The sequence below is a fragment of the Littorina saxatilis genome, linkage group LG9 (genome assembly GCF_037325665.1).
Source record: "Littorina saxatilis isolate snail1 linkage group LG9, US_GU_Lsax_2.0, whole genome shotgun sequence".
Lineage (NCBI taxonomy): Eukaryota > Metazoa > Mollusca > Gastropoda > Littorinimorpha > Littorinidae > Littorina > Littorina saxatilis.
Genome location: NC_090253.1, coordinates 12,378,047 through 12,405,890, shown reverse-complemented (window position 1 = coordinate 12,405,890; position 27,844 = coordinate 12,378,047). Strand labels below are relative to the sequence as shown.

The 27,844-nt window shown below is 42.4% G+C and overlaps 1 protein-coding gene across 4 annotated transcripts in view; it reads right to left on the bottom strand.

Annotated features, from left to right (window-relative positions):
* LOC138975291 (serine/threonine-protein kinase TAO1-like) overlaps positions 1–27,844 on the bottom strand; it is a 49,035-nt gene that overhangs the window by 12,590 nt on the left and 8,601 nt on the right. For 2 of the 4 annotated variants that reach the window (XR_011458608.1, XM_070347945.1), the window contains exons 2-18: positions 24,878–25,062; positions 23,195–23,360; positions 22,551–22,622; positions 22,234–22,335; positions 21,524–21,569; positions 20,113–20,262; positions 19,220–19,372; positions 18,682–18,857; positions 18,007–18,199; positions 16,849–17,030; positions 12,145–12,204; positions 7,250–7,420; positions 6,524–6,658; positions 5,994–6,122; positions 5,329–5,526; positions 3,755–3,994; positions 2,869–3,081 (exon numbers count right to left, since the gene is read on the bottom strand). Coding sequence is in view for 3 of the 4 variants with exons in the window: in XM_070347945.1 (XP_070204046.1) it covers positions 2,869–3,081; positions 3,755–3,994; positions 5,329–5,526; positions 5,994–6,122; positions 6,524–6,658; positions 7,250–7,420; positions 12,145–12,204; positions 16,849–17,030; positions 18,007–18,199; positions 18,682–18,857; positions 19,220–19,372; positions 20,113–20,262; positions 21,524–21,569; positions 22,234–22,335; positions 22,551–22,622; positions 23,195–23,326 (2,352 nt within the window). In the remaining variant the exon portion in view is untranslated. The remainder of the gene's footprint in view (positions 1–2,868; positions 3,082–3,754; positions 3,995–5,328; positions 5,527–5,993; positions 6,123–6,523; positions 6,659–7,249; positions 7,421–12,144; positions 12,205–16,848; positions 17,031–18,006; positions 18,200–18,681; positions 18,858–19,219; positions 19,373–20,112; positions 20,263–21,523; positions 21,570–22,233; positions 22,336–22,550; positions 22,623–23,194; positions 23,361–24,877; positions 25,063–27,844) is intronic. The other 2 variants (XM_070347947.1, XM_070347948.1) reach the window with 2 other exon arrangements.

Genomic DNA, 27,844 nt, shown 5'->3' with positions numbered 1-27,844 from the left:
TAGCACGCTTTTCTGTACCTCTCTTTGTTTTAACTTTCTGAGCGTGTTTTTAATCCAAACATATCATATCTATATGTTTTTGGAATCAGGAACCGACAAGGAATAAGATGAAAGTGTTTTTAAATTGATTTGGACAATTTAATTTTGATAATAATTTTTATATATTTAATTTTCAGAGCTTGTTTTTAATCCGAATATAACATATTTATATGTTTTTGGAATCAGCAAATGATGGAGAATAAGACAAACGTAAATTTGGATCGTTTTATAAATTTTTATTTTTTTTTACAATTTTCCGATTTTTAATGACCAAAGTCATTAATTAATTTTTAAGCCACCAAGCTGAAATGCAATACCGAACCCCGGGCTTCGTCGAAGATTACTTGACCAAAATTTCAACCAATTTGGTTGAAAAATGAGGGCGTGACAGTGCCGCCTCAACTTTCACGAAAAGCCGGATATGACGTCATCAAAGACATTTATCCAAAAAATGAAAAAAACGTTCGGGGATTTCATACCCAGGAACTCTCATGCAAAATTTCATAAAGATCGGTCCAGTAGTTTAGTCTGAATCGCTCTACACACACACACACACACACACACACACGCACGCACACACACACATACGCACATACACCATACCCTCGTTTCGATTCCCCCTCGATGTTAAAATATTTAGTCAAAACTTGACTAAATATAAAAAGAAAGATATACAGTAAAACTGATGCCTGGCAGGCCAGGCCTGTCACTCTCAGCCCCCTGCCATCTTACTGCTCGTCCGCAGACACAATCTACTAAAACCTTTGCAAACTTCAGGTTAACACATTTTTACAAAATTCTACTCCTAACAACCTCAAAACCAATGGCAGTGAAGTAACAGCAGCAGAGAATGCATCCCCCTCCAATGAATACATTCATGCACATAAAACATCTAGCAGGTGTACTTTTTTTTGACCGTGCAACTCAAGCAGAATATCCCACTCCCAAACAACTGAAAACATGTCCTCAGAGTAGCGGCCAAACCGACCATCACTGCAAAGAAACCGCTAGTGGAAACAAGGAAAACGAGAATAAAAACGGAGCTTGTCTCACACTGCTTACCAGGGAAAACTGCAAGAACACAAGCATGCACTTTTCACTCCATGCACAACAGTGTGTGTGTGTACAACAACAATTTCGCTAGCAGTCACAAACACTACAGTGTGTGTGTACAACAACAATTTTGCTAGCAGTCACAAACACTACAGTGTGTGTGTGTACAACGACAATTTCGCTAGCAGTCACAAACACTACAGTGTGTGTGTACAACGACAATTTCGCTAGCAGTCACAAATACTACAGTGTGTGTGTACAATGACAATTTCGCTAGCAGTCACAAATACTACTGTGTGTGTGTGTACAATGACAATTTCGCTAGCAGTCACAAACACTACAGTGTGTGTGTGTGTGTACAACGACAATTTCGCTAGCAGTCACAAACACTGCAGAGTGTGTGTGTGTGTACAACGACAATTTCGCTAGCAGTCACAAATACTACAGTGAGTGTGTGTGTGTGTGTACAACGACAATTTCGCTAGCAGTCACAAACACTGCAGTGTGTGTGTGTGTGTACAATGACAATTTCGCTAGCAGTCACAAACACTACAGTGTGTGTGTGTACAACAACAATTTCGCTAGGAGTCACAAACACTACAGTGTGTGTGTGTACAACGACAATTTCGCTAGCAGTCACAAACACTACAGTGTGTGTGTGTGTGTGTACAACAACAATTTCGCTAGGAGTCACAAACACTACAGTGTGTGTGTGTACAACGACAATTTCGCTAGCAGTCACAAACACTACAGTGTGTGTGTACAATGACAATTTCGCTAGCAGTCACAAATACTACTGTGTGTGTGTGTACAATGACAATTTCGCTAGCAGTCACAAACACTACAGTGTGTGTGTGTACAATGACAATTTCGCTAGCAGTCACAAACACTACAGTGTGTGTGTACAACAACAATTTCGCTAGCAGTCACAAACACTACAGTGATGCATAAAAAATGGTAGTGCTGGAGCTAATTTACATAATATGGATTTCAAGCTAGCCATCTAAGGTCAACAACATTTCTCCTCCCTTTCATTGTTTTCTGAAATGTGCTCATTTAAAAGTCACATGGGTGAAATACAGCATCATTCTATATAAATATTTTAGGATTGACAAATCAAACGAGGAGACAAATCTAGACAGACAAACTGCAATGACTATCAACTTCTACTGACAACAAAAATGGCCCCTGTACAACTCTTTCAATATGCGGCGACAACAGGCAGGAACATAATCACACAAAAGGGCGCTTGTCTCGAAAACTACCCTTTCCTTATCAATCTCACTTACTATAGAAAAAAAAAGAAGAAGACTATGGCTGTGCTAATAGTTGGATACAAAAACGGCTTGAAAAATAAAGAAAACTTTCCTTGGGAGTAGAGGCCAATGAACATAGCAAAAGTTTTCTCAATCTCGGCTCTAAATTGCCTCCAGACAACACTCACTGACGCCAATGAACATAGCAAAAGATTTATCAATCCCGTCTCTAAATCTCTTCAGACAACACTCACTGACGCCAATGAACATAGCAAAAGATTTATCAATCCCGTCTCTAAATCTCTTCAGACAACACTCACTGACGCCAATGAACATAGCAAAAGATTTATCAATCCCGCCTCTAAATCTCTTCAGACAACACTCACTGACGCCAATGAACATAGCAAAAGATTTATCAATCCCGCCTCTAAATTCCCCCCAGACAACACTCACTGACGCCAATGAACATAGCAAGAGTTTTATCTATCCCGGCTCTAAATCCCTCCAAGACAACACTCACGTTTTGTTGCTGCAGCATCTCAGCGATGGAGGCCTCGTACTGGTCGCCCAGGGCGGCCAGCTTGCGCACCTGTTCCTCCTTCAGCTTCTTGACCACCGCCTTCTGTTCCGCCTTGGGCGTGGTCTGCAGGATGTGCTCCTTCAGGGCCTTGTACTGTCGCTGCTGGGTCTTCACCGCTTCGTTGAACTGCTTGCGGATCTGGATCTCCTTGGCCTGCAAAACAGAACACCCCGAAGATAGAGTGTGGCTGCCTTAAAAGTAGAAAAACGTCATACACGTAAACGTCAACTCGTGAGACTTGAATTGTAGCCCACTGATGCAGAAGACCAAAAAGATGAACGCAGACATAGTCATTTTTATATTGGGTGTCGAGAGGCAATTTAAAATGAAGCAGAATTAAACCTTAATTCATGACCAAAACTGTTATGTTCTACCCTTTCTGTGCACTGGCCACTCTGATTCTGCTAACAAGTGAGTTTGTAACAGTCTTTTGTTACCGGCTAATGCATTGTGAGATCCAAGTTATCTCCGAATCATCAGTGTTCTCTTCCCTTTCTCAAGCCGATTCAGATCTATACATTTTCAAATTTTCTGAACAGGAATCAACACTATACCAAAACAACATGCCCAAACCCTGTGCTGATAGACATGGAAAGATAAGATAATAGAGTAAGCGTTAGAGCAGGATGGGGGAAGGAATAAATTAAATAGGACCGAGATTGCCAAATCGTGACACAGACCAAACTTTTTTCTTTAACATGCAGTCATTCTTTAATTTTTGGTGTCTTTTTTGGTGTGCATCACTACATCACTACTGGACCGGTAAAAAAACTGATCAAGTCAAGTCAAGAAACAAAGAAGGAGAAGAGAACTCCCTTGGACTGACCTTGAGACTGCGGGGCTGCTGCTTGACCTCCAGGGCGTGCTTCTTACGCAGCTCCTGCTCCGCCCGCGAGTTGTAGTCCTGCTGGTTCTCCTTCTCCGTCTCGTGCTGGTTCTTCAGCTGCTCGTCCTTGCGCTTCTGCAGGGCGGCCAGGTGCTTGTACTCCAGGTCCTGGGTGGACTCGTGGTGCCTCACCAGCATGGCGTGCTCGTACTCCAGCTGGGCTTTCCTCTGACCCATCTCCTGTAATCACCAGGATAAATGTGTTAACAATTTTTTTTTTTAAAGACCCATCCCCTGCTGTTTAGTTGCAATACTCAGGATTATTGAATTTTTTAATAAATTTTTTTTTTAGACACTCTCCTGCAGAATTCCATGCCAGTGCTGTTTTTGTTTCAAATTTCATTTTTTTAAGAGTAAGTTCTGTTTATTAATCTGCACTGTTCTGCTTAGAAAATTGTGGCATTCTGAGCTGAATCCAGTGGAGTCCAGCTATAACGAACCTGGGTATAACAAAATCCCTCTTTTAACAAACTGCCATTGATTTCCCGGCAGACAGCCTTCTATTTCTTACTTGTTACTTTCCGGCTACATCGAACCTTTTGAACTCATTTGCATAACGAACCCCTCTTTTAACAAACACGTTTTCATCGCCCCAGAGCCGTTTTGTCTCTATAAGTCACAAGCCTACAACGAACTGATGTCAATAATTGTCTTCAAAGACAAAAATACACAAACACAAGTGCACATCGCGTGATGAGCGAACTCTGAACAAACTAACAGCGGGAGGTGCACGGAACAGATCGAACCAAAACCGAAAGTTGTGGTGACGTCATGACATTTTGCGATGTACGTCAGCAAAGCTCGTGCGCATGTGGTCTGTCTTGCTAAAAACAATGGCTGACGAACATGGTTTCGAAATCTGGAACTGTTTTTTTGTTTTCTCCGATCCGTGACCGAGTGACGCGATATAGAACCACACGTTCGTTTGAATCAGGCAGTGAAGTCTCCTAAATTGCTCAACACTGTGGACAGTCCGGAGTGCAGTTATGTCCCGTGAATGAGCGAGTCAAAGTTTTATCGTGAAAACTGACGCTTTTCATGCACCTCCCGCTGTTAGTTTGCCTCTCTCTATGGATTATATTATGAAGCTGTTGAAAACATGCAGAGATTGTACTCTCCAAGGAAAGATCGATGGGACGATCATTTGAAGACGATTGAGAAAACTTGTCTTGAGGCCATTTAGGGTTGAAAACTCTACAGCGAATAACTGATATAACAAACTAAAATGTATCTCCCTTGAGATTCGTTGTACCCGGACTCCACTGTATTTGCTTGAATAAATAATAGGCCAGAATCCATCTTCTTTCGAGATTCTTAATAACTTAAGCCAATTGTGAAGTGTTATTCCCACTTCTCCCAATGCAGTAGGACAAAGTACAGGTTCACTCAGACTATCTTGGCTACTCTTACTTACTTCAATCTCAGCACACCCGAATTAGCAATCTGAACAAAACAACAAACCTTTTTTCTCTCTTTCATTCTTGGTTTTGGAACGTTTGGGATTGCATACAAACCTCTTTCAAGAGTTTCTGTTCCAGGTTGTGATAGGACATGAGAGCGCGACGCTTGAAGCGCCGTAGAGAGAAATCAAGCAGGTCTTTGTGATGCTTCTCCAGTCGGAACTCTGCGTCCTTCTGTCGCCGTGCCAACGTCTCTTTGTACACTCGCATCATATCCTCTCGATCACGCTTGGGTGTGTTGACGTCCAGACCCTTTGGGCAAAATTCAATCGAGGAGGATAATTTATGCCAGCAATCACCAAAGCATTTTTTTTTAAGCATGCGTGTGTGCACATGCATTTGTGCTTGTTTGCGCATGTGCATATTTGCCTGCGTGCATCTGTGTCTGTCTGTTAGTTTGTGTGTGTGTGTGCCGTACATGTGTGTGTGTGTGTGTGTGTGTGTGTGTGTGTGTGTGTGTGTGTGTGTGTGTGTGTGTGTGTGTGTGTGTGTGTGTGTGTGTGTGTGTGTGTGTGTGTGTGTGTGTGTGTGTGTGTGTGTGTGCCGTACATGTGTGTGTGGGCCTCTGTGTGAGTGTGTGTAAGCATGCAATTGCGGTGTGTGAGAGAATATGCATGCAACTGCAAATGAGCCAGAGAATAGAAGACCTTTCATGCAATCACACCGGTTCTTTCACATATCCTTCAGTAACTTTACTTGCCAGCATTATACAAACTAACCTTCTTCATTCTGTCCTTGTCCGATTTGTAGTTCTTCTTCATCTGTTCGTTCAGGTTCCTCTTCTCGTTTTCATGTGATTGGGACGTGTCTCTCACCAGCCTCTTCTCCTGAGCTGATGTGTTCTTACTCTGAAGAAGTGATGATGACATGAGAAACTTGAAGAAGCTATTACAACTTCTCTACAAATAATTCATGATTCGTTTGGTCATTTTTCTCTGTTAGCAAAAAAACACACGCAAACTCTCTCTCCCTCTCTCTCTCTCTCTCTCTGATACCTGACTCTCACCTACACCTCTGTAGAAAACCGTACCGAATTTCAGTTGTTAATTTTTGTTGTTGAATATTACACATACAATAAACTTTCAGCTGACTGAAGTAATTACACTGTTCCTACCAGCAACAAATAAAATATTAAAAAAAACAACTCATTTTTAAATAAAATGGGGAAAAACAAAACCTTGCAAAAAGAAGCTGTAGAGAACATACAGAATGCAGAGAAAGACAAGCCACACGCGACACAAACACTCACATGTTTGTCCAACTCAGAAGAGTGGTTTGCCTTGAGACGGTCCAATTCCTTGCTGAATTTGGCACGAAGGTTTTCGTATTCTCTGTCCAGCCTCTGCTTGTGTTCTTCCATTTCTGCTTTGAACTTTGACTCCATCTAAAGGTTCAGAAAACAAGAATGCTTATTGTGTGGAACATTGTCATAAAAATACATTAGGACAAGAATTTGCGATAGAACGCTTCTTTTAAAAAAAATTGTCAATTGTACAATGCAGACAAGAGACAGTTATCAATAACAGTAATCAGTTATGAGAGGTAAAACTAGAACGACAGAAAAGAACTTCAACTTATATCTTCACCTGCATTTTCAGCACACTTGGAGAAAATGATTCAGAAAACAACACAATGACTGGCCTATGACACACACAAAGTCAGGCATGGGATTCTAACATCTCCATCTTTATAGACATTGACTAATGGTGAGCAAAGCTATGCCTTATAGTTATACATGTACCTACTATTCAACATTGATTTTGACAATCAAGAAGAGCAAATGCTCATGCGACATGCAGTGTGCTTGGACAACTGTCTTGATAGCCGAACACTCATAATTACTAAGACTCCTCATTACTTAGGCGAGTCAAAACCCCTCAGCTGGAGATTTGAAATTTACACAAAATCGTAAATCTATATAATTATATATACAAATTCTCATGTATAACAACTCCCCCCACAACCATGCACTCACAGACTGCAGGTCCTTCTGATGCATCTTGCGGAGTCGTTTGTAGACGGTGAAGTTGCGGTACTCGTTGGAGTGCGCGTGCTGCTTGATCTCCTGCCGCACGATGGAGGTGGTGCGTATCGTGGCGAAGTTGTTGGCTGGTATCTCCAGGCTGCGTCCACTGCCTCCCGATGCCTGAACCAAACATAGGTAAGGTACGGTAAGGTCAGGTCATGAACTCCTTGGTAGCGAATGCCATAGTTCAGCAATATTCATTTTCTCCTCTTTTTTTTCTGTGTGTGGGTTTGTTGATTAACCTTAATACTTTAATTTTGTTCACAAAACAACAAGAGTCTATGCAGAAAGCTGACTGCAAAATAAAATCCCTCTCTGAAACCAGAGATCAAACCCAAGACGATAGCGCTGAACTGGGTTTACATCCAGACACGCAACTCCGCCTCGGAGCTACATTCCTGAGAACTTCTAGTAGCTGTGAGTTACTTGTTGGGGCGAGTGTAGTAAACAGCAAAGTTAACACTGGTATTCACTGTCGATTCCAATCCATTCTTAGCATTCACATACATTCTATTCAAAGCATTCACCATAACAAAAATCATAATGGCAGTATGATTACTGTACTCATAATTCAAAGAAATGTATACGAGACTGCAACACATAATAAAACTGCCTGTTAGCATAACTGCAATATGTAATGTAACAAATGTGTTAGCTGTCAGAAACATGCATGTTCAGTGTAGGACAATTTAAAGGCACAGTCCTTCCCGTGTAAACAATTGGACTCACAATCTCTTTCTTTCTTTCTTTATTTGGTGTTTAACGTCGTTTTCAACCACGAAGGTTATATCGCGACGGGGAAAGGGGGGGAGATGGGATAGAGCCACTTGTCAATTGTTTCTTGTTCACAAAAGCACTAATCAAAAAATTGCTCCAGGGGCTTGCAACGTAGTACAATATATGACCTTACTGGGAGAATGCAAGTTTCCAGTACAAAGGACTTAACATTTCTTACATACTGCTTGACTAAAATCTTTACAAAAATTGACTATATTCTATACAAGAAACATTTAACAAGGGTAAAAGGAGAAACAGAATCCGTTAGTCGCCTCTTACGATATGCTGGGGAGCATCGAATAAATTCTTCCCCCTAACCCGCGGGGGGTATAGCAGACACTCCCTGAGGTACACTACACTCACATTTTCATAATGATACATTCTCTCCTTGGTTCTGTCCTTCCCATACATGTTGTACCAGACAACAAATCATCACACACACACTGGAAAATGCTGGGAAACTGCGATGCAAAGGATTGTGAATGGTCTTTCAAAACAGTAAACTGATGATAGTAATCCCAGCGCAAGGAAGAATGGAGGGAGGGGTGGGGGTTATAGTGGTCAGGGGTTGGGATGTAAAGTAAAAGGGGGGGGGGGGGGGGGAGTTATACAGAGGGGGTTGACAGGGGGGTGGGGGATGGGGTGTATTTGTGGGGGTACAATCATGAGTGGGAATGAGTTCTCTTTGTTTTTCATGAACTCTGATCCATTATAATAAAATCATGGAATCACAAGAAAAGTGTAAAAAAATGATAATAGGTTCATGATAACCAGTTCACATGGGAGGTTATCCATTCAACTTTGATTTACAGTTACAGACAGTAAGAGAACATTTTCCAGACATAATTTAAAGGCGGCGGCTGTTAAGATGATCAACATAATGGCGACTGTGTACTGCCCAAGACATACATTCAGTCACGACAGCAGGCATTTAATTAAACAGTTTAGTTTAAGAGGAAGGATGGGCCAACAGCCATCACAAAAACCAATATAAACCTTTAGGGGGGGTATGTTCTACTGCTAAAAAGGGGGTGGTACATGTCGTAGAAAAGGCGCCCAGCAATGCCCCAATCCTGCAAAATGCCTGTGGGAAACCCTTACCAAGCTGAGCGTTCCCTGAAGAGAGTTAGTGTCTGTGTTAAGTCTTCACAGCTGGGTGCCATTTTGTGACATAAAAGATCTGCCCATTTCAATGCTCATACCATATGCCAAGCAGTCAATGGATTCTCTACATTTTTGTCATGATCGATTAAGTTAATTCAGAACACACACAAAAATGTGTGAAGATTTCATTGTATCTAATTTCATTTGCCTTTTCAAATAATTTCTTTGTATTTAAATCCATTTATTGAAGCCTCTGGTTTTCCATGTTTCATAAGGTGCTTTTAAATGTTACGCAAACAATGAGTCTTTGCAGGTATTCCTGAGAAACTTTGAGCAGCTGCATTCATCATAACTTATGGCGAAAGCTTCTTTGAGTTAAATCTTTAATAATGTCACTGGCTGGGACCCAGCTTTGGAGAATGACCGATATATGTATCAGTAACTGCCTTCCAGAAGACAACATGCAAAGTCAAGGAGCTTCTACTCCCCAAAATGAATGACTAAACGAAAAAATAAACAAACTTTACAGGTACACTACAGTAATTCAATGTCTTCCACCAGCAAAACATCCAGTTCCCTCTCAAAAGCAAAGCAAAGTAAACATGTTGCTGGTCACCATCCCTTGAGGTCTCATAAACAGGAGATTATCAATGATATCCACCACAAAAACCTGTCCTAAATGTTCCATCCCTTTCAACAACTTTTCTGAAAGTGTGTATGTGAACTTCATACAAGCACACACCCCCCTACCCCTCTGCAAGTACACATGACCAAAATATTAAGCGTAGATCATTCATGATTTGAGTAAATGATCAGAACACATTTGAACAAACTTCTGAACTACAAAAACAAAACAACAACAAATGTGAACACAGTCTGCCTTCAGACTCAGAGCAGTAAACCAGGTCACCCAAAACAAACAAACAAGTTGACATTTGCGCAAGGAACCATGCATTCCTCCCCTCAAAAAGATTATCAAAATGTCAACCTGACCGCAAAATGTGCGACAAAAGAAATTGTAACGTAACACAGTAATACCTCAACAAAAACTACATCTCTACTGTAACCAAGAAAAATGTATTAAGTATGAACAAAAATTAGAACAAAAAAAGTTATCACCATCCAAATAGGGGGCTGATAAAACAGGTGAGACTGCTGCACAAAGGTCAAAATATTAGGTGGCTTAGTCGTGTTTTGTCAGCGCTACTTTTGGAGCTTAAAATCAACATGAGTCAAACACACTTTTTCCTGTTCATTCCATTAATTAAGTTTCATAAAAAAAACTCTGACTGTTGCCATATATGTATACTAAAACCTTATGAAAACTCAAGTGCAAGGAACTTCACTGAAAACTATATCTGAATTTTAGAAAATCAGGCTTAACCAGTCAATTATTGTCACACCTTGCAATCTCGTAACTCGGCATTAATACAAACGCTGTGAAAAAAACGAAAGCTGGCATAAAATGCCGCACTTCAACTTTCCAATCCTTACCAAAGAAAAAAACAGAAGTTATGTCAGAAACGCTAATGTATTTTAAGGTCAATGCCTTGTTGAAGGGGTACCCCCGCCCCAAAAGAAATGGAGCTACTGACATGCACTAGAATTAAATGTATACATGCTTCCGCCATTCACGTATTGAGCAATAAACATTCTGTTTTAGGAACGTGGGGTATCATTCATCACGTTGTCCGATACAGGTGAAGTGCCGGCCATGGTTCTGTTATAACTTCAAACACAGGCCTGTGAGATGACATGCTGCGTTCCTGTGCTAGGGTTATAATCTACCTTCAGGCAGTGATGCTGTAGGGCTACAAAGGTATGTACACAGACATTCAGAAAGACAAGGACTGTCAAAATGAGGTAGACACCTTGCATGGAAACAAACGCACAAGCAAAAACAAAGAAACACTCAGAATAATAATGATGAAAGAAAACCTGGAACAAAAGCAAGCTTTTCACAACACTGGCAGAAAGGTCTCCAAGAAAGAGAAGTCAATAGCCAAGCGGCCGGATCAACTGGTCATGGATCCGACAGAAAATGCCGACTAAATGTGACAAACATGCTCACAGAGACAAGGTCAGCTCAAAACCAAAACACAAGACAGAATGCACCGAAGAAAGACACATGCTGAGTGAAATGGAAAACAAAACGACACAACTGAGAACCAGTGACAAGAACTGTGACAAAAACTGCAAGACAGGAAAATGTACAACTCTGAAAGAACTTGCCATCCAAGAACAAAACATGATACACAGAACTGAAGGTCTGGACCACATCCCAACTTCACAAGCAAAGATTAGTATGTACAGAACAGGTGAACCTGCTATTTTTCAAGACCAACTTTACTGAGGACACTGACCTTATTCCACATCTATCTGCTTATTTGGATCTGTTATAATCATATAAAGAAAAACCAAACACACATCTATTCAGATTCTGGCCTGAAATGGACCCCAGCATCTCAAAGTACAGTTAATTTGGCATTAAGGAGGTCAAAACATCTTCAGAAAATCATCAGATGATTATCATATCAAAGTCTTAGCAATCTCAAAGCTTCCACAGTCAAACAATTATTTTCTTAAAACATGTAACCATCCTTAGAATAACTTTATGCAACAGATGTGTAGCATCTTTTCCGCTTTTTCTTTCTGTCTTTGTGCAAACGTGAATCTTGAAAAGAGAGGGCTACATAGCAGGTTCACCTGTTGTTGTTTTTTATCCTGCTGTGATTGTTGCCATCGATACACAGATGACCAAACACAATGAACTGACACCACAAAAGAAAGATCAACAGTAACAAAAAATACAACATTCCACATAATAACAAATAATAAAAAAACTGCACGATGCGCATGTCATGAACAAAGGCGTCAGGCAGAATAAAACGGAAAAAAATCAAGAGATGAAAAATGGTGGCTGCAGTCAAAAAGGGGCTGAATGATGAAAAGGCGTTGTATACCTGAACCTTCCAGGACTGCGGGCTGTAGGAACCGCTCCGAGACGACAGAGACGGCCAGTCCTTCAATGAGGGGAAAAGGGGAAAAAACAACAACAGTCAACAAGAGGCACACCAAGAGTACACTCACGCCAAGAGAACACTCACGCCAAGAGTACACTCAACGCCATAGAAACGCTCACCATGGAAGCAGAGAGTGGACATGTAACTGACACACACTCATCGCCAAAGAAACGCTCACCGTGGAAGCAGAGAGTGGACATGTAACTGACACACACTCATCGCCAAGGAAACGCTCACCGTGGAAGCAGAGAGTGGACATGTAATGGACACACACTCGTCGCCATAGAAACGCTCACCGTGGAAGCAGAGAGTGGACATGTAAACAGACACACACTCATCGCCATAGAATACCTGACCATGGAAGCAGAGAGTGAACATGTAACTGACACGGTCACCCACGACACTGGAGCCACTGAGAGGAGAGAGAGATATACTGGAGGACTTACGGCTGAGTTTACCACAGCTCTGCGCTTGACAGTCACAAAGCCGTCGTTTTCCTCCTATCGTTTGTTGTTGTGAGGGTGATAAAACAATACTTTTAAAAAACAATCACAACTGAAAAAAAACAATACTTGTGATGCAATACCATGTTAAAACAAGAAGGGCAAAGCCCATACGACTCACATGCTTTACACATTTTTCCTACCAAAATACATGTGACCTTGACCCAAGGTCAAGGTCATCCAAGGTCATGCAACACAAAGCTGTTAATTCAAGACATAGGAAGTACAATGGTGCTTATTGGCTCTTTCTACCATGAGATATGGTCACTTTTAGTGGTTCACTACCTTATTTTGGTCACATTTCATAAGGGTCAAAGTGACCTTGACCTTGATCATATGTGACCAAATGTGTCTCATGATGAAAGCATAACATGTGCCCCACATAATTTTTAAGTTTGAAACAGTTATCTTCCATAGTTCAGGGTCAAGGTCACTTCAAAATATGTATACAATCCAACTTTGAAGAGCTCCTGTGACCTTGACCTTGAAGCAAGGTAAACCAAACTGGTATCAAAAGATGGGGCTTACTTTGCCCTATATATCATATATAGGTGAGCTATTCAATCTCAAAAACTTCAGAGAAAATGGGAAAAATGTGAAAAATAGCTGTTTTTTAGGCAACATTTATGGCCCCTGCGACCTTGACCTTGAAGCAAGGTCAAGATGCTATGTATGTTTTTTGGGGCCTTGTCATCATACACCATCTTGCCAAATTTGGTACTGATAGACTGAATAGTGTCCAAGATATATCCAACGTTAAAGTTTTCCGGACGGACGGACGGACGGACGGACGTCCGGACGGACGGACGGACGGACGGACGACTCGGGTGAGTACATAGACTCACTTTTGCTTCGCATGTGAGTCAAAAAAACTAAAAAGAATATTCTATTGGAAAATCAAAACCCAACAGAACAAAATCAAATAAATTGTTTGACTAGGTTCAGGCTTAGTCTGTAAGCTGAAAGCTATTCATTCTCCCTCTTCTTGTGTTAATGCAATATTCAAAGAGCAAAAAGTAATATAAAACTAGTCCCCATTTGATTTGTAGACTTGCACCATGCTCCTGGACACATTCATGATCACATTGGGAATGTATTCAAAGTTTTTACACCAAAGTTTATGCATAACAACTTTTGACAATCAATAATTGCAAAGCTACTACACATGCAGTTAAAACCATTCCACAGGAAATGATAGATCCCCAAAATCAACACACCATATTTCCTTTTCTAAATGTTTCTGATTCTATTTCTATGCTGGGTCTTTCATGATCTTTTTTCCTCCTTCCTTCCTTTTGTGTTTTGTTTTGTGTCAGCCCCATGCATGCATGTCTCTGTACACATACACACGCAAAGTAAGCTTTGCACAAAGCAGAATACAGCCCAAACCTAGCTTTTTTACCTACAGGCTTAATTTCAAAGCATTTAACTTCCCACATACTTATGTTTCTAATTTTTACATCAACTCCTCGGTCCAACTATGTCTCCTGGCATATTTACACAGGTCAATACCGTAGGAACTGAAGCTAGGTAATTATAGATACACGATGAGATACTACATGAAGACATGGGTGAGACACACAAGCGCAAAATGACAGGGTGATGTGGGGAGTATGAAGGGACTCGGCTGAAATCCCGCATGGTTTCTCTTTAAGGCAAAAAAAAAAAAAAATAGTCTGTTTACGGTAAACCGACCGACCCTATTTTTTTCGCGCGACCCTACACTTTTTTTTGGCATTTGGGGGGAAAAAAAAAAAAGAAAAAAAAAATCGTTTGTTTTTTTTGCAAAATAACGTAAAAATGTTTTTTTGGAAAAAAAAAAAAAAAAAAAAATTTCTCGACATACCGACCCTATTTTTTGGGCCTATGTTACCGTAAACAGACCTTTTTTTTTTTTGGCCTAATATGTAGAATCTACATTATGTACGTACATACAGTAATGATACACCCAGCATATGTACATGTAAACAATTAAAAAAAACACGTAAAAAAACTAAAAAATACACACATCCACGTCTCAGTGAATGTTACGTACTGCAGCTTTGACTGTTTCTGCCCACCTGTATATCGAACACCTGTTATGTTAAGACGCAGCAGACTACACAGCTTCAGGTTAGACACGTGTTGGGAGAAGGAATGGAACAATAAGACACGAGGGGAGGGGAGCAAGGGCGGGGGAACAGGGAGGGGGTGGTTGGCATCTACCATGCAGCATGCGCTAGTTACCTGGATCATATTGTGTAGCTGCACGGACAGAGGGGGCTGTGGGAGCAGAAGACAGTAGCCTCAGTTACGTCAACATTCTCTCTCTCTTTTTGCTGAACACAGTAGCCTCAGTTACGTCAACATTCTCTCTCTCTTTTTGCTGAACACAGTAGCCTCAGTTACGTCAACATTCTCTCTCTTTTTGCTGAACACAGTAGCCTCAGTTACGTCAACATTCTCTCTCTCTTTTTGCTGAACACAGTAGCCTCAGTTACGTCAACATTCTCTCTCTTTTTGCTGAACACAGTAGCCTCAGTTACGTCAACATTCTCTCTCTTTTTGCTGAAGACAGTAGCCTCAGTTACGTCAACATTCTCTCTCTCTTTTTGCTGAAGTTGTTGCTGAACTCTTCATAATGATCTATCTACCTCACTCACAGCCTATAAGCCTTTCCCCTTGTTGTAAAACACTACCTCAGAGATGTGTATCCCCTGTTTGCTCTCTTTTCTCTACTTGCTCTCTCATTCTATGCATCCTTTACCCTAACTTTTCATTATGATTAATCTCTCTCACCCACAGCCTATATGCCTTTTCCCTTGTTGTAAAAGACTATCTCAGAGATATGTATCCCCTTTTTGCTCTCTTTTCTGTACTTGCTGTCTCATTCCATGCATCCCTTACCCTATCTGCGCACCCTTTATTCCCTCTCAATAGTCATGTATGTCTAACTTCTGCTTTCTTCTTATTTCTACTCAGTGTTGATTCACAAAGGAAAACAGTTTTCATCAATTCAGGTCCCAAAATGTGTGTGCTTTTAAAAAAAACTATCGCCAACATTTTCTCATACAGCCCAATGAAGTATCCCCCACAAACTATTCTGCGACATGAAATTCAAAACTTTTGCTCTAGGTGCGTTTACTTCTGTCATGTTTTAATGATCAGGGAAAAATATGGGAACTAAAACATAGGTCTTCTTTCTTGAAGTTCTGTCTAATAAGCTTTCGTTTCTAGGAACTAACTACATCTCCAATACGCACACACACAAAATGAAAATGACCCCCTCTCCTTCCCCACCTCCATGCTTTGCTGAAATAACGCTAAACTCCCTTCAAAGAAGAAATATGTACAAGACCCCAGCCATGCAAAACTTGAAGCATGAAATAAAAAAGTCCCCAGAACAAGCATGTACTCTGTACTCAAACTCAAAGCATATATCTGCTGATAAGACGCAGATCATTTGCTAGTGGCAGGTATGAATCTATGATATATACAACACGATAAAAGACAGCTAGGAACTGAAGCGAATGTACATTTTCTATTTCTTCCTGGATATTGTAGTCTGATGATATATATTATATACAGCTTAGAGGAGTAAGAAAATTGCCCAATATCCTTCGTTCTATTCAAATATCATACAGTCTGCTTCCCATTGAATTAACTGTCGATACTCCCTCCATTCCCCAATTCCACCCCCTACAAACTCAAAAACCTAACAACCACAAGTTCTAAAAAACCCAATAAAAGTCAAATAGTTGTCATTTCCCACAAATACCCCATCTCACCTCTAAAACCTTGCAGTCCTAATTTATAAAATCCAAAATGAATATTGAACACCCCCCCCCCCCCATTGAAAACCTTAACAAGCTCTGCGAGTGTATGAGTCCTTGTCGATTTGTGTTTCGTATAATGTTCACTATGTATTTTATATTTTGTAAGCGCCTAGGGCTATATTTAGATTAGGCGCACAAATGTTCATAATAATAATAATAATAATAATAATTACACCAACTCAACACTGAAAAATCATGACATCAGCCCTTGAAACACGTTATCTCACTGTAATAATGCACCAACGCGAAGCACTGCGTTTTGTCTGTCCACATCTCTACACAAAGTAAAACCCAATGAAGCCCAGAAAGCTGGCGATGGTACTCACGCTGCGGTCGCGATGCAGAATGGTGGGACCATCGTCCTGCTGGTTGACCGACAGGCTGGCCAGGCTGCCTGACTGGCTACTAGCGTAGTTGGCGGAGTGCTGGCTGGCTAGGCTGCCAGACTTGCTGTCCAGCTGGTCATCGTCTTGCGACGAGGTGTCGTCACCCACTGAAATCTCGTCTGCTGAGCGAATGTGAAGGAGGAAATGGTTGAATACAGTGCCACAAACAAATAGGTATAGTCTAGAAATAAAAAATAAATGATACAAATAAAATCTGCTTTTATTTCTCTGTCTAATGCTCACTGGAGATAAAAGGATGTGCCAATACCTTGGACAAGACGTCGTCACTAACACAAATCTTGTTTCAATGTTTGCCACACGCACTGAAGTGGAAACGGCAGAATCAACTTATAAATCACACGAAGTGCTCTTTGAACCAATATCGTTTAAATTCAGAAGAGAAAAAAAAAAAAAAAAAGTTGCAACCAGTCAAGCTGACCCAGAGTCCCGGGGCAGGGGGGATGCACCAAAAAAACCAGGTACACAAGTCCATGGGTGGGACTGAAAAATGTCATGAAGCCTGAAGAATTTTAAGGGGGGGGGTCTGGGGGCCCCAAGATGCTGAAAAATTTGTATAATTAACAACCAAAAAACCACAGACATTACGAATCCGGATTTCCGGCATATACCGGAAGAATCCCACCCCTGCAAGTCTTCCCCCTCCCAGCTGCACCCCTCCCCTCTGCACCCCTCCCCTCTGCACCCCACCCCTCCCCTCCCCCCCCAACAAAAATTGCTGCCATGTCACAAGCAATAGCAACGTCATACACCAAGCTACAAAACCAACATTCTCTTGATGTAAGCCCTGACAAGCACTGTCCACCAAACAGCGGAACACATCTTACAGCGATGTCCCTTACTAGATGAGGAACGAAAAGAAGTGTGGCCGTCACCAATTCCCTTGCAGACCAAACTATACGGCAGTAGACAGGAGTTGGAGAAAACGACAACATTTATCACCAGTGCTGGATTGATCGTGTAACCTCTGCGAACGCCAAGAAGAAGAAGAAGACAAGCACTGTCTCAATGTAAACGACACCAAACTCCAAAAAAGACACATTCAAAAAAGAAGGCAAACCAACAGGCACTCTCCCTTACCTTCTGTGGCGGGTGCCAAGCGGGTGTCCGGCATACCTTCCAACAGCTCTTGTTCGGAAGTGGGAGTGCCGTTCATAATGAGTTTCTTCATGCGCCTGTACTGCAGGTTGTCCAGCTTGCGCACGCAGGCCTTGGTCCGCAGAATCAGCTCCAGCAACACCTCTGGCCGCCGCGTCTTGCGTATGAACGGGTGCTAGGGAAGCAAGATGGAAAACATTGTACACTAGAAATACTTCAAGATGTGCCCATTAAACCTACGCTTTTGGGCACTGCACAGTAGACGATGCTTGGATTGAACTCTTTGGGGTTTGTATGGGCACTGCACAGTAGACGATGCTTGGATTGAACTCTTTGGGGTTTGTATGGGTTGTGAAAGAGTCAAACTTCCCACAAGACATTATGGGCCAGTTACTTTCCAGGGGTGTGTCTCAAACAGGTGGACAACTCAGGGGGGAGAGAGAGAGAGAGAGAGAGAGAGAGAGAGAGAGAGAGAGAGAGAGAGAGACAGAGACAGTGAGACAGAGAGAGAGAGAGAGAGACAGACAGACAGAGAGAGACAGACAGACAGAGAGAGAGAGAGAGAGAGAGAGAGAGAGAGAGAGAGAGAGCACAAACATCCTGTCGCAAATGGAGCGTGAAGGGCGTCTGTATGATAAACATTCAAAGACTACTCACACTGAGAGATTCATTGCCGCTGGGCCTGTCGGACGGGACTTTGCGTAAGCATTCATTGACAAATCTGCGAAACTCCTCAGACCACTCTCCATGGGAGAGGGAGGGCGAGTCGTTCTGTGCTATGTGGTACAGGGCGCTCATAGCATTCATGTTGAACAAGGGAGGTTTCCGCTCAGCTGCAACATTCAAAATAATCTCATGCCATCATCATTCCTCAAGTTGTCAGGCTTTCACTGTAACACTGACCTCAACAGAGGAAAACTGAGCATCCAAAAAATGCAGTTTGATGACGCAGATGAAAAGTAAAGTGAGAATAAAGGAGATCCTGGCTCACAAAAAACAGCTTTGCTGCTGAGAAACAAAATAACTGGAGGTCAATTCACAGATGTTTGGAACAGAAAATTCCAAGAACCAAGGTCTAAGGGGAAGACCTAAATTGGGAGGGGTCTTAAAACGTGGGTTCCACTGTACACGTCCAGAGCTCAAGAAAATGATCAGCGGCTAGCAGGGGAGACAGGGGCAGCAAAGCCAAACGTACCCAGTTCTATACAGGTGATGCCCAGGGACCAGATGTCGGCCTTTCCATCGTACTGACCCTCGTCCATGGCCAGAATGACCTCCGGGGCCATCCAGTACGGTGTCCCCACGAAGGAGTTGGCCGGACATATCAATGACGCTGACCCAAAGTCCGCTGAAACATCAAAAATATACAATGAGTTGTTACACAGTAAGCTATCATGCACACACACACTAATTCCCCCTCAGGTGTGTGCCTGTGTGCATGTAAATGTGACTACAGAAAACAACATGCAATACACCATTTCCAATTGACTACTGCTGTGTCTGTTCTCCATTTTCGTTCGTAATTCAGCTCAGTGACTCATAAAACTCTCGCTGATGGACAAGCAAAAATTGTGACAGAAAAGTGACTTTTGCTAGATCACTAATCTGGTGGGGCGGTTCAAAGTTCTGATTTTCAGCACCCCTACCCTCCCACCTATCTACCCGTCCTCCCCAAATTAAACAGCTCCTCCTCAAATTGACAGATAAGACTCTTATGGAGTGGTTCAAAGTTGAGATTTTCAGCACCCCTGCCCACCCATCCTCCCCAAAACAGCTCCTCCTCCCCCCAAAAACAGCTCCTCCTCCCCCCCAAAACAGCTCCTCCTCCCCCCCAAAACAGCTCCTCCTCCCCCCCCAAAACAGCTCCTCCTCCCCCCCCAAAACAGCTCCTCCTCCCCCCCCCAAAACAGCTTCTCCTCCCCCCCCCAAAACAGCTCCTCCTCCCCCCCCAAAACAGCTCCTCCTCCCCCCCAAAACAGCTCCTCCTCCCCCCCAAAACAGCTCCTCCTCCCCCCCAAAACAGCTCCTCCTCCCCCCCAAAACAGCTCCTCCTCCCCCCCAAAACAGCTCCTCCTCCTCCCAGCATACCCAGTTTGACAGTGCCGTCTTCAGTGAGGAGGACGTTGCCGGCCTTGACGTCACGGTGGATCTTGCCCATGTCGTGCAGGTACACCAGGCCTTCCAGCGCCCCCTCGCAGATAGCCGAGATCTCCACTTCCTTCAGCGGCTTCTTGTGCACTGCAAGCAACACCATCAGTGTCAATGCTGATTCATTGGGAACAGGGGAAACTCGCTAAAGTATATAAAAAAAACAAAAACACAGAATGATTACAGGGGGAAACAGTGCTAAAAAAAGAATCCAATGACGAAGGGGCACATGAAACAGTAATGGAGAGTTATAGGGAACCAGTATCCTGGTCTGAGGTGCATGAACCAAAAGTTGGTGCCACCCAAACAGGAGAGAACAAACTGCGGGCTCTGATTGGCTGAAATCACGACAAATCTCAGTCTCAACCAACCCAACACTGTGGGTGGTTCCCGTTTGGGTGGTAACTTTCTTGTGCATCTCAGCCCTGGCATCTAAGAGAATAAGAAATTCCTCCGAGGTAGGAAAAACACCCCCGTCCTTACCATTGTCACTGCCACCAACTGAGAAGGTTATTTCCCTTTGACCATTAAGGTCAAAAAAAAAAAATTGTCTGTTTAGGGTAACATGACCAAAAAAAGTAGGGTCGGTAGGTAGGTATTTTTTTTTTTTTTTTTTTTGTAAATGCTATGTTGGCTGAACATTCACTTCTTATATTTGATGAATACATGTTTCAAAACTAACGTATAAATAAAACAGAGAGAAAGGGAGAGAAAGAAACGCCAAATGTCTTTTTTTAGCATTTTTACCTCTTTTTTTTTCTTTTTTTTTTTTAAATCAAAAAAAAGTTTTTGGGTCGGCGCCAAATCGATAGGGTCGGTCGGGTTACCCTAAACAGACAATTTTTTTTTTTTGGCCTAATATGTCCCTCTATAAGTCCTTGTAGAATCTTAATCCACCAATAACTCCCTAACCGTGTGTTTGACTGGTCCCAATTTTTGTAAGGACCGTCTCAGGAATGTATAGAACCTGTTCACCAAGTTTGGTGACGATCGGTCCGTTCATTCTTGAGATCTATATGCGAACACAAACACACAAACAAACAAACAAACACATCGACCGAATCCTATACACACCCCTATACCGGGGGTGTAATAAGAAGCACTGAATGACTGAGGAATTTTCATCTTCGACAGTGTACTTCTCACCCCATACAAAAAGTACTATCTAATCGCAAATTTGACTGTTTTTGAGGTGTTTTCTTCACTAAAATAAAGTTAAATTTGAGTTCATGGGAAAGAAAAAAAGTTGATTCTCCTGAATTCAATAAGGTACTTTTCTCCATAAACAAGTACGGTACTAAAATCATTGCTGTGCTACAAGAAAGAGCAGCTCCACAAAGACAATCCTCACCTTCCACAATATCTGATGCTGAGCCCAGGCAATACTCCATAACCAGCTGAAACAGACAAAGTACACATAATCACACATATTCCAGAAGACATAGTACTTCAAAACCACAGTGCAGAAGTCGTGCAAATTTAACAACTGCATGGGTGCAACCTGGAAAATTCAAAAAACCGGCAAAAGTTGGGGTCCAAGCTTTTTTAGTATTTAAAATGCCAAAAAAACCCTCTCCTGGAACAAAAACATCGGTAGCCGATGAAACCAAAAACCGGCTGCCGGCGTGTAGCCGGCAGAGTTGCACCCATGCAACTGTAATGCATGAAAATGACAGAAGGGCGGAGAGAGAAGAAAGCAGATGGGAGGTGTGGACAAGTCTAAATTAGGCACCACCCACTCTCTAAGTGTACCACACTGACCAGCTTTCATCAAATTTGCCTGGTCATAATAAAGAATCATATGTGCTTTTACATCATTCCTTCTCTGTTTGATGTTGATTCTGAATGTTGCTGTCTCTTGCCAAGGAAAAGCAAAGCAGAGGAAATGTATGTTCAGCCTGGTCCATCATGTGAGAATGTCTGCGAGAACATTTCAACTGTTAATATTCATAAAAGATAGCACACATAGGTGAGGGATTGGCCGCGGCTAGGTTATTCGTCCTTTGATTGACAAACAGAAAAGATGGAAGGGGTCCACTGGGAGGTATTGTGTCTACATACCCATGCCGTGTGTTCCTTGAGGTAGCATCCTTTGTATTCAATGGTGTGCTTGTGCTTCAGCTGGCCCAGGAAGCGCACCTCTTTGATGATGTCTTGCCATTTCTGAACAAAAATAGATTAGGAATCTTTACCCTGATGCCATGCTTCATAAGACTTACATTTTAATGCAACCATATGCAGTACACTGGCTTGAGTTAAAATTAAATACAATTCAGTCACGCCAGAATACAATGTGCGCACACAACAGCTCGCTCTCTCCCACCCTCTTCCTTTCTCTCTCACACGCACACAAAAAGCGTGGAAATGACAATACTTACATCCTGGGACCCCTTGCCACTGTAGGACATTTTCTTGATGGCCACCACCTCCTTGGTCTGTAAATGCCGGGCCTGGACAACAAAAACAACGTACACGTTATTTCACAGCTCTCACCACACACCTCCACACAAAACACACTTGTCTGGTTGCATTTTTCAGTGTTTATTTAGAACGAACATGTGAGTGCTCCTAACTTTTTAGAAGTTCAAGTCAAGTTACTGTTTTTCTCAAAAAGTGCAAATCCTAGGCCTTAAAGTTACAAAGGGTCAAGGGTCACACAAAGCAGTCAAAACAAGTAAAATAATCCACAGATCTAAACATTCCATCTGCAGTTTTAGACGAAACTCTAACAAAATATAAACTGAAAGGTCTGTCCAGCTGTTGATTTCAAAGTGGGATTGCTGACGGGTCTATTAAGATTTAAACTGGTAAATAATGGAATTTGCCTTGTTGCCATGACGGACCTTGTGGAGCATGGTGTTTTCATTCTCTGCGTCACACACTCACACTCACACACACACGCACGCGCACGCACACGCACACACACACACACAGCATAATTTTCCTCAGCCATGCCACTACAAACGTCTCTCTCACGCCACAGATCTTGAGCCAACTATGGTCAGCCATGTACAGTACTCACAAAGTAGACAGCACCGAAGCTGCCATGACCGATCTCGCGGAGGTCGGTGTAGGTCTTCTCCGGGTCATCCCCCTGGAACAGCCCTGCCACCTGAGGGTCCTTGGCGTTGCCTGGACGGGGGAGCAGCGGCATGGCCAAGCCTCTCGCTTCCTGCCGCTCTCACGGCCTGCATACACAACAGCCACACATATATGCAAGCTTCCCTGTAGGCTACAACTTTCACGTACACTCAACTTTTACACCAGGGTGTTTCAACTTTTTTTTATAAAGCTGACTGGTTCCCTTTCTAACAATGCATTGTTATTGTTAATCAGGAACTTTTACATGAAATCATCTGTAAAAAGTCAGGAAATCCTGCTTACCGGACAGGAATTTTCATCGAAATTGAAACCATAAAAATTGGTAAAATAATGTAATTACCGGGTACAATTACCAAAATACACACATGAACTATGTGTGCTGGGCATCAAAAACAGCAACAAAGTGCTCACTTTCAGTTTCAGGTTCACATGATTATTAGTAATATCACTATCACTATCAGTTTTATACTATCAAACTTGACCCACAATATTTTTCTTAAAGATTTCTTGTACATCACTATCAGTATCACTGTTGATGTTGCTTGTGGAGAGCTTTTAATTCTCAGAAATAATACCAACTTGACCGAAAAAGACAGTTTCCACAGAAGTGGAGAGTAAAAGCAAAGAGCACTGACAATTTGAGTTACATTACAGTCCTGAACAAAACAATTTAAACAAGAAGGGCAAAGCCCATACGACTCACATGCTTGACCTTGACTAAACCTAGCAATGACATCATACACTAAGAACTGCTTTACACATTTTTCCTACGAAAATAATGTGACCTTGACCCAAGGTCAAGGTCATCCAAGGTCATGCAACACAAAGCTGTTAATTCAAGACATAGGAAGTACAATGGTGCTTATTGGCTCTTTCTACCATGAGATATGGTCACTTTTAGTGGTTCACTACCTTATTTTGGTCACATTTCATAAGGGTCAAAGTGACCTTGACCTTGATCATATGTGACCAAATGTGTCTCATGATGAAAGCATAACATGTGCCCCACATAATTTTTAAGTTTGAAACAGTTATCTTCCATAGTTCAGGGTCAAGGTCACTTCAAAATATGTATACAATCCAACTTTGAAGAGCTCCTGTGACCTTGACCTTGAAGCAAGGTAAACCAAACTGGTATCAAAAGATGGGGCTTACTTTGCCCTATATATCATATATAGGTGAGGTATTGAATCTCAAAAACTTCAGAGAAAATGGGAAAAATGTGAAAAATAGCTGTTTTTTAGACAACATTTATGGCCCCTGCGACCTTGACCTTGAAGCAAGGTCAAGATGCTATGTATGTTTTTTGGGGCCTTGTCATCATACACCATCTTGCCAAATTTGGTACTGATAGACTGAATAGTGTCCAAGAAATATCCAACGTTAAAGTTTTCCGGACGGCCGGACGGCCGGACGGCCGGACGGACGGACGACTCGGGTGAGTACATAGACTCACTTTTGCTTCGCATGTGAGTCAAAAATAAAAATGACACCGACACGACACTTGCAATGTAGGGCACATCTGCTGTGTCCTGTCATCACAGACCCTGTATTAGTTTCTGAGTCTTCACTGTCACCTTGCATGACCACACTGACGCCTCACCTGTAGCAGAGATGACCGGTGAGGCAGTGGTGAGGCAGTCGAGCAGCGGGGGTGCTGGACAGGGACGGACAGAGAGCCACTGGTCAGCAAGGGTGGCCCTGATTGGGTTCATTGAGCGCTGCCAGGGTTGGGCCAACACCTCACAGCCTGACACGCCTTGTCTCAACCCACACGAACAACAGCGTCTGCAAATACAGAAGGCCAAACTTGATTGATATCTGCATCACAAGAGTTTGATCAAGAAGTTATGGCAAGGGCCACATTAATTAATGGTTTTTTTTATGAAGTGTCAAAATGAAGTAGATCAATGGTCACAGAATTCAGTAATTCTGACAGACCACTTCAACCGCACAATAGACCTAAAGAAAGCATGTTTGTATTACTTAAATCATTAACCAGATGGTGTAAACATATTTTTTTAACACTTGACTTTCAGTCACAGGATGGTATAACTTCTGAAATGTGAAACTGTAGAGCAAGCTACAGATATTGTGCGTTGCTTGAAATAAGTTGTTCAAAGTCAATTTTGACCCAGTAATAATACGAAGAGATGATGTTGAGAAATAACTGTCAGGATTTGCAAGCAACGTGGTAGAGTTACGCCCCGCTTTAGTGACCCAAACAAAAACATGTGGTCAACCAGTTAAAACCAGCATCGGCAGCGCATAACAGACTTTGTATGTTATGCTGTGTCCACTCAATCGGATGCCTTTTTCTTTCGAAAACCTGCACATCGGAATCACTTAACAAGGGTAAAAGGAGAAACAGAATCTGTTAGTCGCCTCTTACGGCATGCTGGGGAGCATCGGGTAAATTCTTTCTCGTCCCAACCAATATGGGACTCCCCCTAACCCGCAGGGGGCACTCCTCCAAGTGTCAACATCTGTTTAAAATTCAAGCAAAATTGTATCAATCATTTTTTTCCCCCTTCAGCCCAGGTAATGATGTTGCACTCTTTCTCAAGCTAAAAGTTAAATCGAGCAAGCAGGGTTTCATTTACTAGTGCGCCATTGGCGCATAACATCTCAAAATGTCCCATTGAAATTCCCTTCAGTGCGTCAAAGGGCGCACTGAGATTACGTACCACTGCGCCACCCCATGCACACTTTTCACGGGAGTACAGTGTTCGGAAAGACCAAAGCAAAAACGCGTGCCAAGCCGAGCAACTTGCGAGTTTGTGAAACGAGCTGTGGTTGGCTTTTAACATGTTATTCATTAGTATTCTACCAATCCTGCAAACTATCTGTGCGGGACCGATCTGTGCTTGTGCGTTTACCTTTGTGGAAACTTTCTCAACACAAGCGAAATCGATCGAAACACAGACCTACGTAAACAAGCAATGCCTCCAAAGAAAAAAGTAAAGTTACTTCCTGGTCAAGGAAAGATATCCTTTCAACTGCCGTGCCTATCAACCTCAGGTGATCTTCGCATTGAAATAACAGAAGATGGCGTCAAAAGTTTCTCTCTCTCTCTCTCTCACACACACACTGACAGTGACACACACACACACTGACACACTAACACTAACCTGATACACTGGCACATTCGCATATCATCATATGGCACCAAAAAGAACTATTTTGCATCTTTTAACTAAAGCATTTTCAGACCTGTTTGATTATGTAATGTCCCATCAAAATTTGGTTGAGGGGGACAAATGTCCCATTGTCTTTTTCTTCCAGGCTAAACCCTGAGGAAGAACACTTCAGACGAAGACTCATTGAGACTTTTCCCAAGGCTCCACATAGATGCTCTCCTTAGAGGGTCCTGGGACCCCCAATTATCATTTTAGGGATGAGATGAGAGATGATGCAAGCTTGTCTTTGTGTTTTCCCAGCCCTGATTCCTTTTGCTGTGAGCTTGGGATCTTTTTCGTGAACATGTGTGCACACGGGGGGTGTTAGGACACCGAAGAGAGGCGGCACAAAATTGACTCCGAAAAATAAATCTCTTGTTCAAGTTGTTGACCTGGAACCCAGGCCGATAGTGACAAACTGGTTTAAGTGGTTATAAAGCCAGCGCACTAACTACCCGCTGAGCTACACGCCGATAGTGACAAACTGGTGTGAGTGGTTATAAAGCCAGCGCACTAACTACCCACTGAGCTACACGCCGATAGTGACTAACTGGTTTAAGTGGTTATAAAGCCAGCGCACTAACTACCCACTGAGCTACACGCCGATAGTGACAAACTGGTTTAAGTGGTTATAAAGCCAGCGCACTAACTACTTATAAACTACCCACTGAGCTACACACCGATAGTGACAAACTGGTTTAAGTGGTTATAAAGCCAGCGCACTAACTACCCACTGAGCTACACGCCGATAGTGACAAACTGGTTTAAGTGGTTATAAAGCCAGCGCACTAACTACCCACTGAGCTACACGCCGATAGTGACAAACTGGTTTAAGTGGTTATAAAGCCAGCGCACTAACTACCCACTGAGCTACACGCCGATAGTGACAAACTGGTTTAAGTGGTTATAAAGCCAGCGTACTAACTACCCACTGAGCTACACGCCGATAGTGACAAACTGGTTTGAGTGGTTATAAAGCCAGCGCACTAACTACCCACTGAGCTACGCGCCGATAGTGACAAACTGGTTTAAGTGGTTATAAAGCCAGCGCACCAACTACCCACTGAGCTACACGCCGATAGTGACAAACTGGTTTAAGTGGTTATAAAGCCAGTGCACTAACTACCCACTGAGCTACACGCCGATAGTGACAAACTGGTTTAAGTGGTTATAAAGCCAGCGCACTAACTACTAATAAACTACCCACTGAGCTACACACCGATAGTGACAAAAGTGGTTATAAAGCCAGCGCACTAACTACCCACTGAGCTACACGCTGATAGTGACAAACTAAAAGTGGTTGTAAAGCCAGCGCACTAACTACCCATCCTTTCTTTCTTTGGTGTTTAACGTCATTTTCAACCACGAAGGTTATATCGCGACGGGGAAAG